Source organism: Megalopta genalis, chromosome 2, assembly GCF_051020955.1.
Source record: "Megalopta genalis isolate 19385.01 chromosome 2, iyMegGena1_principal, whole genome shotgun sequence".
Classification (NCBI taxonomy): domain Eukaryota; kingdom Metazoa; phylum Arthropoda; class Insecta; order Hymenoptera; family Halictidae; genus Megalopta; species Megalopta genalis.
This window is the reverse complement of record NC_135014.1, coordinates 35,783,314-35,797,298: the sequence shown is the minus strand read 5'-3', so window position 1 is coordinate 35,797,298 and position 13,985 is coordinate 35,783,314. Positions and strand designations below refer to the sequence as shown.

At 40.6% G+C, this 13,985-nt stretch overlaps 1 protein-coding gene across 1 annotated transcript; it reads right to left on the bottom strand.

Annotated features, from left to right (window-relative positions):
* Nucleotides 1–613: 613 nt before the first annotated feature.
* Nucleotides 614–12,919, bottom strand: LOC117225382 (retinaldehyde-binding protein 1). The gene is made up of 5 exons (XM_033478907.2): nt 12,373–12,919; nt 4,118–4,458; nt 2,592–2,720; nt 1,209–1,443; nt 614–806 (listed from the first exon to the last, which is right to left on the bottom strand). Exons 1-5 carry the CDS (start codon nt 12,494–12,496, stop codon nt 772–774), a joined length of 864 nt encoding a protein of 287 aa, XP_033334798.1. The 5' UTR covers nt 12,497–12,919; the 3' UTR covers nt 614–771.
* Nucleotides 12,920–13,985: the final 1,066 nt, after the last annotated feature.

Below are 13,985 nucleotides of genomic sequence, written 5' to 3'. Positions count from 1 at the left end.
GGGCTGACAGATTCTGAAACGTCGCGCACGTGGCGACAGGTAGCAGTCATGGGGATGACATACGTGGTCGCGGTCTGGAACATGTCGAATCACTGACACGGTGAATCGAGTCGATGAAATTGGGGGCGGAATGATTTCACGGCGGTATTATCGTCCGCCGTTAATTCAGCAGTCCGCATTAATTAGAATTCCATGGTCGCTGAGAATTTCCTGTTTTCCGTAATTTCGCTCATTTTCCTCTTCGATGCTTCCTCCGCTGTTTTTATCGACGCTGATAAATAGACACCAATAAAATGGAATTTTTGCATCGATGTTGGTATTGTATCGCTTTTACGCATTTTTCCCGTAAATACATAAAATCCGCAGTCTACTAACAACATCACGAATTAGAAGTACAGCGCAGCGTAGAAAGCATTGCAAAGTCCTCGACGTGTAATCTCACGCCACGGTTCGCCTAATCAAGTTCGCAGCTACGAACCACACTATTTTCATTATTGCTATCTCGTATTGAATTGCGGTGTTATTTCATCGAACGTGTCGTGTCCCGATTAAAGGACGATTATTCTCTTCTTATTCTTCGGAGCGACTGTTGGGAAATGATTTTTTCGGTGTATTATGTTTCTTGCGGTTTATTCGTTTACTAAACCATTTGCCTAGCGTACAAAAGTATACAATTAAATTGGAAGTTCATTAGAAATACGTAACAATCGCGATCGCCCTAAGCGTGCCGCTCAACAATCATCTTTCCTCCACCCGCGCGCGTGTCTCAGTCTATTTGTTCTTGTGAAGACCGTACGAGTTCCACTCTGAAAAATAGAGAAGTTTATTATTAACACTATCCGCGATCGATCGATATCGTAAACGTAGTGTCGCGTTAAGTGAACACAAAGTACAGCAAATTCTCCGTAATTGACGCTCAGCTTGGAAACAAAACTGTACAATTTGGGAAGAGGAGGTACGATTGTTCGAGCCTTCTGTCTCGTTTTCATAGTTGCCGTTTGTCAGCAAAATTCGATATAAGCCGCAATAATCGTATCTCCGCTTGCCGAATTATCCATTTTTGTGCACAATCTGAGCGTCGGTTAGGGAGAATTTACGGTACTTCGAAGGCCGAAGAACAGCTTCGGATGGATAAGTTAATATTTCGCGTTAAATCGTCGACACGAGTTTCAAAGTTCAGATGCTGAGAATTGGGGAAACTTCGTTACCTTTAATTCTGTCCTCGCATTTAATCAAAGTCGGGTACCAATCGGCGCTGGTATAATCGATTTCCGGTAGATCGCCGCCATAGTTCTTCGGCAGGTGAGTTTTCGGGATGTGCTCGTGCAGGGACGCCATTTTGTTGCCGTGGAAGAACATGCGTTTCTTCAGCTTCTCCCTGACGAAGGGCTTGAACATCTGCCAGACCATGTTGAACAGGAACGGTTGCTTCACGAAGTGAACCTGCAAGGAATAATCGAGTCAGCATTGACAAGTGTTGCCTTATCAGAATTACAAGATCGAATGTACAGTAAATTCTCCCTAATTTTTACGTTTAGCTTGAAGACAAAAATGGACAATTTAGGAAGAAGAGGTTATTCGATTATATTCCGATTATTTATTATCAATAATCGGTGCGATTGTTTTAACCTTGCGGCTCGTTTTTATACTTGTTGACAATCGGTGACTATAAAAACGAGCCGCAAGGCTCGATTAATCGTATCTCCTCTTCACAAATTGTCCATTTTTTTGTGTGTAAGCTGAGCGTCGATTAGGACCGTATTTAAATTTCTCACAATTTTTATAGTAGTAATAGTATAGTAAATGTAGTATATATTTATAGTATAATATATAGTATATATACGTACTATATATTAATATATTATATACTTATACTTGTTGAAATATATATGCGTATACTTATAATTGTTGAATACGTTTCTTTATTTTCATACATATACATATTCATATATATATAATATATATAATATATAATATAATCTATTATATTATATATATAATATACATATAACGTATTCAAAAATTTCAAATGAAAGCAGCTTTGTGTCTTCGATAATTATAAAATAAGATAATTAATAATAATAATAATAAGTATAAGTATAAGTTTATAAGTTTTTTTATATATAAGTTTATATAAATAGAAAGAACTATGAAATCAGTCATTTGACCGACATTCATAGTTAATCGATTTTACAATCCTATGGCTGCGAGGAAGAACGCCGCTGGTCACGTGTTCTAACTTCCGCGATGTTGTCGCTCAAAGTTCTGATCATCGATGCTTCGTATTAGCAGTGTTTCAAATTGCATAATTTTGTTCAAACTATAGTATTTGTTTTCACAATGTCTTTTTTCCAATAAATGCGTAAATCTTATATGCTAGGATTCAATGAATGCATCGAGAAAATTTTTTGGAAATCGTTATTTGCGAAGTTTCTCCTAATAGCGGTAGAATTTATCAGGGCTTGTAGCGACGCATAAAAGCTCGATAGATTTTCTATCACTCCTGTCAGTGATATTTGACGAAGGAGAAACGATAGGAAAGAACGAACTGCAGCTATGACGTTCCCGCGCAATAAAAAATGCCCACGAACCTCTTTGAGTCGCAGCGGTATGGCGTCCTGGATGAAAGTCAGCAGCTTCATACTGTAAGATGGCGTCAGCCCCATCACCTGCTTCATCGTCAGACCGTCGAAGTCCATTATTACCACGGTTCCATAAATCTGCGGACGGAAAAAACGCGTCTTGACTAACTCGAACGAGAACAAAGCACGCGAGGCCAATATTACTCCTGTCTAATAAGATTACGTAAACTCTGGTCATTCGTAAGAATGTATGCAATAGAAACAGCATGACATGATGTTGTTGTTAACTATACATGAAAGTGGAATAATTTTCGCGGGGCACGAACTTTTCATGATGAACACTTCGCATTGCTTTCCATAGCGATCAACGGCCCTTGAACTTTGCACCCGAAAATGTCTTTGCGTGTCTTACGAAACACTGCGCACAAGTGCGATCTTGAACATTTATTTCGAGCACTATGTATTTTTAGAAGCCGGATACATTTTCATATTATACCGGAAAGCCGAATCTTAAATGTCGGATACTGTTTCTTTTTTTTTTTTTAATCCTTCATTCGAATTTTCAATTAAATATCTCGGGCTAACAAGACGTTGACTTTTGCTACCTTGTCGAGATAAAATCGCAGGTACGGAACTATTTCTATCCATTTTGGACACTAGAACTGCCAAGCCAGTCGAAACGATTGCTTTCTGATATTATAAAAATGTTTCTAGGAGAAATATTTAGACACACACACACACACACACACACACACACACACACACACACACACACACACACACTTCTTTATCGAAGTGTATATTATAATGTAAATCATGCCAAGTTTAAATAAATTCGGTCTCAGCATTGTTATAAAACAATATACATTAGTCGAGTTTCGGTCTCGGTAGTTCTAGCGTTCAATAATCAGTCGTGTGATGTTGAAATATATACGGTGACCTACAAAAGTGTTCGTACACTTTTTAAAACGCAATAACTTTTTCAAAACTGAACCAAATGACTTGAATTTTTTTGAGATGATAGAAGGACCAGTCTACTAGACGATGACTAAAAAGCTTTTCTCCAATTTTGCTATTACTTGAAATGAAAAGAAAAAATTGAAAACCCTCATTCTTTAACTTTTTTATCTGAGCCTATAACGATTCGAGTTTTGCGATCTTTAATTTGTTGTAACTCGTAACAACGTGAACCGATTTCGATAAAATGTTCAATATGCACACAAGATTCCGAAATCTACGAAAGACATTTTTTAGGCTCGGATGAAAAAGTTAAAGAACGAAAAATGTTTATTTTTTCGTCATTCCAAGTATTAGCAAAATTTAAAAAAAATAAACCATTTAGTAAACCATAAAAATAATTCGAGTCATTTAGTTCAGTTTGAAAATAGCTGTTGCGTTTTAGAAGGTGTACGAACACTTTTGCGGGCCACTGTAGTTGAAGGTATCACGATAAATTTATCTAGAATTTTTTCGTTGATCGAAACGCGCGAACGATCCGCCGAGAAGCGTCATAGATCGTGTTACAGCATTATTACCTGCGTCTCCGGTTCCAACATGGCGACGTCGTGGATCAAGTAGAACAGTCTGAGTATCTGATCTGCGGTGACCTTGGAAGGGTCCCAGGTCTTTCCAGAATTGACCGCCATCACTCTTCTGCCCTTGTGATCCCTGCCCTTCAAGACATTGACAACGTTGTGCTCGAGGAACGCCGTTCTCTCGTCGGACGGCATCAAGTTATCGAAGAGGCTTGCATTTTTGTCCTTGAACTCGGCCACCCGCCTCATTAATTCGAACGCACTGACCGGATAGAATTTGCATGGTCGCAGGAATATCATTAGAAAATCATCGTCCGTGCTGTAGTAGATCGTGGAGTCCTCTGAAAAAGCACAATACCATCAGGACGATTGAAAACCGAGTGGACATTTATTGCAAATCTGGCCACCGCGAAAGTGGCGCAGATATGTTTCCTCGCCAGATCTGGCATACACAAGAAATTTAGTACCCACCCCCCGACGGAACACCTACGAGGGGTCCGAACGTGGGTAAATCGCCGCCTTCGCTCATCGTTCATTAGGCTGGGTACGGAAGACCCAGTCTTAACTCCGCGTTCGTGTAAGGAGTTTTGTGGTTTGCTTTGCCCCCAAAGTGCCACACGACAGCAATTGTACAGCGTGTCAGAACCGTGTGGACAACCGCACGAACTTGATTCCGAGTTTCGTTAATTGATTTAAAAAAATGTTCAATTCTCAATTTCTGAAGATGCTCCTAAAGGTTCGCCGACCTCGAAACCCATATTCACAATCACAAATTGATCGATTCCCGCAAACGACATCGAGTTTATCTCGTCGCATTAAGTACAATTACTAAATTATTAACTTCTTATCGGGTAATCAACTTATATTTTTCGCCCGATAGTAATCAATAAAGATACCGATCGTTTAATGGACACATTGATTTCCCATTCGATTCGGAAAGATTGCAAAAAAAAAAGAAACAATGAAATCTCGATTAATCCGTAACACAATGGACGTCGATCGGCCGGTGAGACATGATCGAATCTTCCGCGTTTTTTCCAGCTGGGAAGGTTATTTCCTATCTAATCGACGTCGCATCCGAGGCGTAATTAAGGATGATCGTTATCAACGCCGAAACGAACGATTTTCATTTCACGATCCGCGACAGCGATGGCGGACGGAACCGTCCTCGCGTGCGACCGAAGGAGGCCTCTCCCGTAGGAAATTGCCTCCGCGGACCTCGTTAGGGAAATTGCAATGATCCCCGTTCGCCCGGAGAACTCCGAGCAATCGGTGGCTCTCGTGTCGACGGGATTCGAGCGTGGGACACGGAAAACTCGATGGGAAAACCGAAAAGACGGAGCAAGTTCGCCTCGTTCCCGAGCTGCGCGGCCATTTGCCCAAAAACTGTGGGAACAACTCGGAAAGAGAAGTTTCTGGGGAATGAAGCTAAAGGTCGCTGGTGGATCGTAGATTCGAATGAAAAATATTCGTTGCAAGATTCAGCAAAGAAGACTTTGTTAAACATTCTTTTATATAAAATTAAAATCTTTTGTTATATAAAGTTATATACCAAGCTGATGCAATGTCGCTGCAAAGTCGGCGCAATGATAATTGTATCCGTTGAATTGTAGTAATACGTAAAAAGATGTAATATTATTCGGTAAATAGATACAGTGATAATGTATCAGCGCGTCCGATCGATGATTTTCTAGAAATTGGAATTTAGATGAATAAGTTATTTATTTGAAATCTCATTGGATATCTTTATCTGTGTGTTCGTGGTTTCTATAAATATAAATATTTTTATCAATAGTAATGCACAGTGACCGAAAAATTATTGAATTAATCGATTAATGATAAATATGTTGTTCGGGGCAAACTGAGTCGCATAACCTAAAACTTCGACGTTTCTTAACCAAAATTTTGTTAACCTCGACGAATATAATGAAATATAACTGCTTGAAAGAGTTTCGAAACGTTGTTCTTATCTACAACTGATGCGATATCAGAAGCTGATGAACGTGTGAAACACAGTTCTTAAACATTTCTCCGAACTCTTCTAGGCTAACTTCACCCGAAATTCTACCCTAAATCAAATTGCACTGTAGTTGAAAAATCGGCTGTAATGGGAAAGTCAGCTGCGACTGAAAAGTCAGCTGTAGTTAAAAAGTCAGCTGTAATTGAAAAGTCAGCTGTAGTTGAAAATGATACAGTTGGAGACAGCGATGATCATGCGAGCACGGAGCATCTCTTTCATATTCGCGCATGTGAAATTACGTAAGCATTTAATAAGTACAGTGTATCGTTCAGCGATAACGTCTTCGACAGCGACGTGGTCAAATAAATTATTGGAGACGGTACAGTGGCAATCAAAATGTTCATTCGTTCTTGCGCTTCTACGATTATCCAACGATTTCAGTCCTGTATTTTTATTTTAATTCAATTTTCTGTGCACTATAACTAAAATAACCCAAAGCATTTGAGATACTTTCGTATTATTAACCCGAGAAAGATAACCTACGTCGCAGAGGCGCCTGCGAAGACTGTTGATTTTTGTTAATTTTTCATAGAGGTCTAGTGATTTAAGTTTAAAATTACTTAAAATATAAAAAAATATAATATAAATGCATTTTATTTTTACAATAATGCCAAACCTTTAAAATGACTAGATTAACTTAAATAAATATCCATTGTTAGTATAAAATTGACGCCTTAGAAAAGCATGCGCCTCTGAAGCGTATGGTTATCTTTTACGTACGTTGTCATATGGTTATCTTTCTAGGGTTAAAGAGATTCTAACATATTATTTTGATAGAGAATTCACCATTAATTATGTTCAACTATCTTCTCATTACAGTAATTTCTCCCTAATTCGCGCTGAGATTGCGCACAAAAATGGACAATTTAGGAGAAGGAGATGCGATTATTGGAGCCTTGCGACTCGTGATTATAGTTGTTGACAATCGGTAACTATAAAAATGAGCCACAAGGCTCGAATAATCGTATCATCTTTTCCTAAATTGTCCATTTTTGTGCGTAATTTTGAGCGCGAATTAGGGGTATTAGGAATATTGGAATAGGGAATTAGAGGAACGCTGTACTCAAAATGTACCAAGAATCCTCATCCATAGTTATTCACTCGAAAATCACACTCTCTGCGGTAAAGAACACTAAACTTTTCAGCTGTACTATACTTTCGAGATAAAACAGCGACCGTATCGCGCTGCAAGGTGATTGCCAGGATCCAGGCGTTCCCTCCGATTCTTCGATAAATCGGAAAACAACGCGTACATTCTACTCATCTTCTTCACTTCAATTTTAAATTTCAGTTGCTCGATTAAAAGATTCTAATCCACTGGATCGAGATCCAGCAAAAATTCCCGGTTGCATTGCGTCGATTCACGCGAATCGGAAGCGCCGAGGAACCAGCCGAAACTGTCCTAGAAAACGGAACCCGAAAGTTACAATGGCGCAGCATCGTTGTTTCTAGTTCGCCGATCGGAGTACAGGCGCTATCAACCGTGATTTCCGACGGCTATCAGAAGCGGACGCGGTTCTGCGCCAGTGGAATAAGAATGTTATCTCGAGTGTACTGATTTCTCCCGGTTCTCTCGACGTCGCAGTCGAGGGTCAAGGTACGTCGACGTCGCTTATCGCGACGGATTTCGGATCGATCGACGTTATCGGGGATTCTCGATCGCCGACACGTAGTTACAGGTTGTTTACGCCGCTGCGATCTCGAAAAGTTCGCCTCTTTACACCTCGAGATACGGGGCTTTGAGAAGCCGATCGTTGCGACGCTGTCTACAGCGACGGACTAAAGTATTCCGACACCTTCTCGAACGCGATAATTTCTTTAACACTGCACTAAATAATTCACATTGTTTTTTTTAATGGACGTTAGAGGGACCAATTTACTGTAAAATGACTAAAATAGTTTTGTTTTCATTTTGCTATCACTTGGAATGCAGGAGGAATTCCATTAAAATTTTTTCATCTGAGTCTGTTTTATTATCAATTTTAAAAATCACATCATTTTATAGTTTTATCATCAATTTTAAGAGACGATTTTTAAAAATGCGTTTTGTAGATTTCGGTAAATTATACGCATGCTGAAAATTAATTTTTCTATTACTTGAAATGGCGAAAGGGATACTGTTAAATTACTTTTTATCTGGGCCTATGATGAAAATTTGAAAAATACGTTTCGTAGATCTCGGTAAATTGTATGCTAGAAGGCGTTGAAAGATGACGGAATTTCTGACAGTTAGCGGTCGAAAGTGCGAACGATCGGTGACGAAATTATAAATATTAAAAATTATAAATAATTTATTATAAAATATTATAATATAAATATATATTATTATTATATATATTATTATATATATTATTATATAAATAAATAAATAATTATAAAATAAAATTATAAATAATTTTTAATTTATAATTAAAAATTACATATCATAAATATTTTTCGCTGTTGCCTCTAAATGAAATTGCGAGGCTGGGAGTATAGGATTGAAGATCATGAAATTTCATCGAACATTTCGATCGCGATGGCTCGGAAATTCAATTGATAATTGATTAAAAATATAATTATATAATTGATTTTTGTTGATCATCGGGTTAAGAAGAAGTATTATTCCATCGAGGGAACTGATCGAATGCGGGCCGGGGGGTGGGCGGGGGGAAGATAGAGAGGGCGAAGATTCCACTGACCGCGATAACGCTTATCAAAGAACATGACCCCGGGTCTAGCCGACGATGCACTTAGATCGTGTTAATACTCCGAGAATATTTTCGGATTTTAGTAAACTAGCGCACCGAACTGGAATTATCTTGAGAGAGTGATTTTTCTCGAGACGAACGTGTCAATTCCCGAGGAACGTCATCGATGATTTTAGCTGATTCGTTCGTCTGGCTCGCGTTTCCGAAGCCTGCCCGAGGATCGTGTGCCCATTGGAAACGCGACAGGATCATTAATCACTCGGGTTTCCTCTGATTGTCTTTCAAATTAGCTGAGAGGCGAAACGTGTTCACCGCCTGTCAAAGCTATTTTTGCCGATGTGTATTTTGCGGTATCAAAACGAACGCGTGGATTCAATCGTGGAATAATTGTCTATCGGAGAGTAGCCATTAGGTTCGGTAATTGCGAGGTTAAATTCTCGACGAGGAAAGTTTCGACTGAGAGTTCGCCTTGTTCGGAAAGCAAGCGGCAACAATGAATCACAAGTGACATTGGATTATTATCGCAGCTGGTTCAAAGCTCATTTGCTGTCTCTCTTTAATATCGAATCACTGCGGATGCATACAGATTTCGCAGTACGGTAATTTCTTTCACATTGTCTCTCAGTTTGGAAATAATATATAACGGACGACTTGGGAAAAGGAGATACAATTACTCGAGGCTCGTTTTTATAGTTGTTGATAATCGGTAATTATTAGCTTGTGTAATGAGTCCGTTCGCGTTTTTCTTTCTCCGTGCAGTCGTCGACACGAACGCACTTATTATACAATTTCAGCCTAATCTACCCTGTCTTAAAGTAGACGCTTTCAGCTTTCATATAAGCTAAGTTGCATAGATGCAACTTAGGAATGTATCTTAAAATCCATCTGAAATTTTCCTTTCGACCCTTGTAAACCCCCCGATGTCCAAAGTCGATTATATTTAATTTTTCATAATAATCTCGTCATTCTATCGAAATCTAATCTACCATGTCTTAAAATAGACACTTCCAGCTTTCATATAAGCTAAGTTGCATAGAAATAGCACTTCGGAAACATATCTTAAAATCCATCTGAACTTTTCATTTTTACTCTTCCAAACCCCACGATGTTCAAAGTCGATTGCATTTAATTTTTCACAATGATTTCGTCATTCTATCGAAATCTAATCTACCATGTCTTAAAATAGACACTTCCAGCTTTCATATAAGCTAAGTTGCATAGAAATAGCACTTCGGAAACATATCTTAAAATCCATCTGAACTTTTCATTTTTACTCTTCCAAACACCACGATGTTCAAAGTCGATTGCATTTAATTTTTCACAATGATTTCGTCATTCTATCGAAATCTAATCTACCATGTCTTAAAATAAACACTTCCAGCTTTCATATAAGCTAAGTTGCATAGAAATAGCACTTCGGGAATGTATCTTAAAATCCATCTGAAATTTTCCTTTTAACCCTTGTAAACCCCGATGTCCAAAGTCGATTGCATTTAATTTTTTAAAATGATCTCGTCATTCTATCGCAATCTAATCTACCATGTCTTAAAATAGACACTTCCAGCTTTCATATAAGCTAAGTTGCATAGAAATAGCTCCACGAGAACATGCCCCAAAATTCGTGTGAACTATCGCTTTGAATTCGTTTAATTTTCCTTGTCTTTACTTAGGTGTCAGAGGTCCGCGCACGGACTTGACACACATTTTAACATAACAACGAGCCACGAGGCCCGAATAATCGTATCTCCTCTTCCCAAATTGTCCATTTTCGTTCCCAAGCCGAGGGGCAATGCGATATAAATAACTGTACTCCCACCGTGTGTCCACGAGCGTCGATTATAACGATTGAATTTAAAATCACGAGAATCGTGAATCAGAGAACGTACATTGTCGCACTATCGAAGCACGCTTTTATCAATTCCGCAACAGATACGACTACGGCGAGCGGATGGAACTCGACGGTCTATCGTTCAACAAAGAAAAACCGTGCCGGTTAAAAATTCGGGCCAGAAGATTCGCAGGATCGCTCGGCTTTCGCGACGACCAGCCGTAAAGCGGCCGGATTGTTTCGACGACCGCTCAGCATCCTCGGAGCAGCCGGAACACGCTGGACCGTCGCGAATCGGCTCGCCAAACCGACGACTAAAGAACATGTAAATTTCAAGCGTCACGTTTCCGCGCGAAATTGCGCGGACGCGTCTGCGGCACGCGCGGAAATCATTTCGCGATTCGTCACGCGCAACTCTGTTCGTCCGCCGAGAAGATAAACTATCGAAAGCGGCACCGCGCCGGCGAGGCACGAGGAAAAACGCGAGCCGGAGAGTTTCGCGCGCGCCGAATTTCCTCCGGCCGGGTGCCGCATATTAATCGGTCCACGCAAGCCGATCGGGAGACACTCGGCCGGCCACGCAGGTGCGACGGCTGACGTCAAAATCCAATTGTTCGCATGTATGCCGGCGATAAAGCTCGTGGCGGATTAAGAGTTCCATAAATTTATCGATAGTTATTACTCGGATCTTTATGGGAAATAAAATTTGTACAATCACAAAAGTAAAATTTATACAAAAATTTATGCTATTTTAACAATCGTAGTGAGTGGAAAACATTGTAACGATGTTGCTATATTTTTCTAATATTTATTTATTTATTTATCGAATATATACGGAAGGTTAACCATTAGTTATAAAATTACAAACGAAAAATCTGCCGAGATTAGGTATAATAAGATAACCGTAATTCCTTCAATTGATATGATAATTCTTTACGGACTATAATAACGTTCTGATATTCATTTTTGTCATAAATGCATCGAATCCGCGGTCCAGTTATTACGAAACGAGAAAAATCCGAACCGGCAGAACGTGGTTCTTGCGGGAACGCAAAATGAACCAAGAAGATTACGTGAAAACTCAAATGCGATTTTATCGATTATAGTACATTGACTGTATAACTTGTGAAACCTGTCGGCAACAGAATCATTTTGATCCACACAAAAATAATAGTATTACAAGATAAAGCATTACGATCATTGTTTCGATACAGTCCATGAAAGAAACAAAGGACGCTGTCTCGATAACTGGGCAACGAGACAAGCAAGTATACAGTCTCACTACCATTATAGCACGGAAACAGAGCTTATCATCGCAACCAATTGCAATAAGAACCCCTCAAAACAGACACGAGTCAGATAGAAATTTCTTTCTTCCTTAAATCATTTCAGTGACTCGAAAATAATACATAGATGTCCTTAAATTCTGATTAATATTCTCGTTGTCTTAACATTCGCCCAACCATTTTTATCATAACTGCATAAAACCGCGGTCTTTCCTATTCCAATAAAACAAGTCCCCTGTCCCGCGATTTTTCCCAAAGAAAGCCGACCAGATCGCACGGTTTCCTTAAACATTCCGCCATCGCTGTTCCGAACGGATCGATCTCGACGCAACACCATTCCCAACCCCATGAACTATCATACTACGAAAGCAATCCGTGGTCGGCGAAGCAGAAGCGGAGGTGCGAAAGGTGAAAGAGGTTGTTAAGCTCACCGGCAAGCAGCTTCTTGAGCATCGCGAGGCCATTCTTGACGTTCTCTTCAGTCTCCCGGAGCTCCTTGACGGCGACGGCCAGTGCTTCCGGCCCCGGCGGACCCAGCTCAATTTCGAACGACATGTTTTATCCGCGCACGAGCGTTAGCTTCCGGTGCCGACACGTACGGTTCAGCTTTCCTCGCGGCGAGCAAGTACGAAACGATCCTCGCGGCAGGACGACCACGATATATCTGTGACCCTCTATATCTCGCGGCCGGAGAAGGAGAGGAGGCCTCCTCTTGTCCACCATCTCGATCCAATCTTTGACCGCTCAAAGTCCAATCCGGCAACCAGCGACCGGCACAGGGTCCGCTCCGCCGCGGTACCATTTCGTGATCGCGGCCAAACATTATAAGAGACGCATCGCGCGCGGTACGTCACCTGATAATGAAGACGGAACAGAGAGAACGCGGGCCTGCCGCGGCAGGCCGACCCGACGGATTGATAAGGATCGATCGCCGTCGACGTGCCGCGCCGACGAATCATCCGCAAGATTGGAGGATCGCACGGGACGAACCAACATCTCGGCTCAGAAACGTTTCTTTCCGTGATCGGAAAACACTGATCGCGCGCCTCGCCGAGCCGATGCCGCAGTATGCACTGGAGGAGTTTGTTCTGTGCGATGGTTCTTGTTTGGACAGCTCGTCTTCGCTGGCGGAAGCGTTTCTCTAGGCGAAGAACAAGGAACGAGAGAGGAAGAGTGGAAATAAGGAGTTTGGTACGGACAGGTTCTGGGAGATGCTTTGTTCGAAGGTCTGCTTTGGAATTGAGTTGGACGAGATGTTTATCCGAATAAAAATTTCGAATAGCGAACAGAAGATGGACGAAATTGTATCCGTTACTCGAAGATTCGAATAAAAGAAGCACGTGTCTTCTTTTTATCGACGAGCATCGAATAAAGATGCTTTTGTTACTCGAACGTTCGAATAACGAATAAAGATGAAATGTCTTTCGTTCGAATCGTTATCAGAATAATTTTTTATCTAAATAATGCCGACTCTGTTTTGGAGCGGCTTTATTAAGGTCGTTGCCAAGCATGGCAACAGGAGGGTTGATGAGAGTGTTCTGTTAAATGCGCAGCTTCGGAACACTCGGATTCCCTCGACCGACGAAATAGACGGTCATTCGGCATGCGCATAAATTTGTAAAACGAGCAGCAAGAAGAAAACGGAAGAGTCGTCGAAGAACCGCTTTAAAACCAAGCAAATGATATTGTTTTTGGTCGAACGGCATTTTAACCTCGAGAACACCGGCGTTCTTGCTCATTGGTATGCAATCGCATAATTTTCACGCGTTGCGTGTCAATAACTTTTTACCCCGCAAGCAGCCTCGCCCGACAAAAAGGAATTAGTAAAAAGGCGTTTACCTAATAAAAAAACGAATATTTCGTAATTGCCTCGCGCGATGTTTCGATCGAAATCGAAATATCACGATGAACCAGAAATGTTATTTTATGTTCTTGTTTCGCTGTGCTGTTTCTCGCCGTGCTGTTTCCGTTCCGTGCGTTTCTATCGGGGGTTACGTAAAGTAATGAGCGTTAGAGATCGCCGCGAAATGTTGTTGTTCGCGGC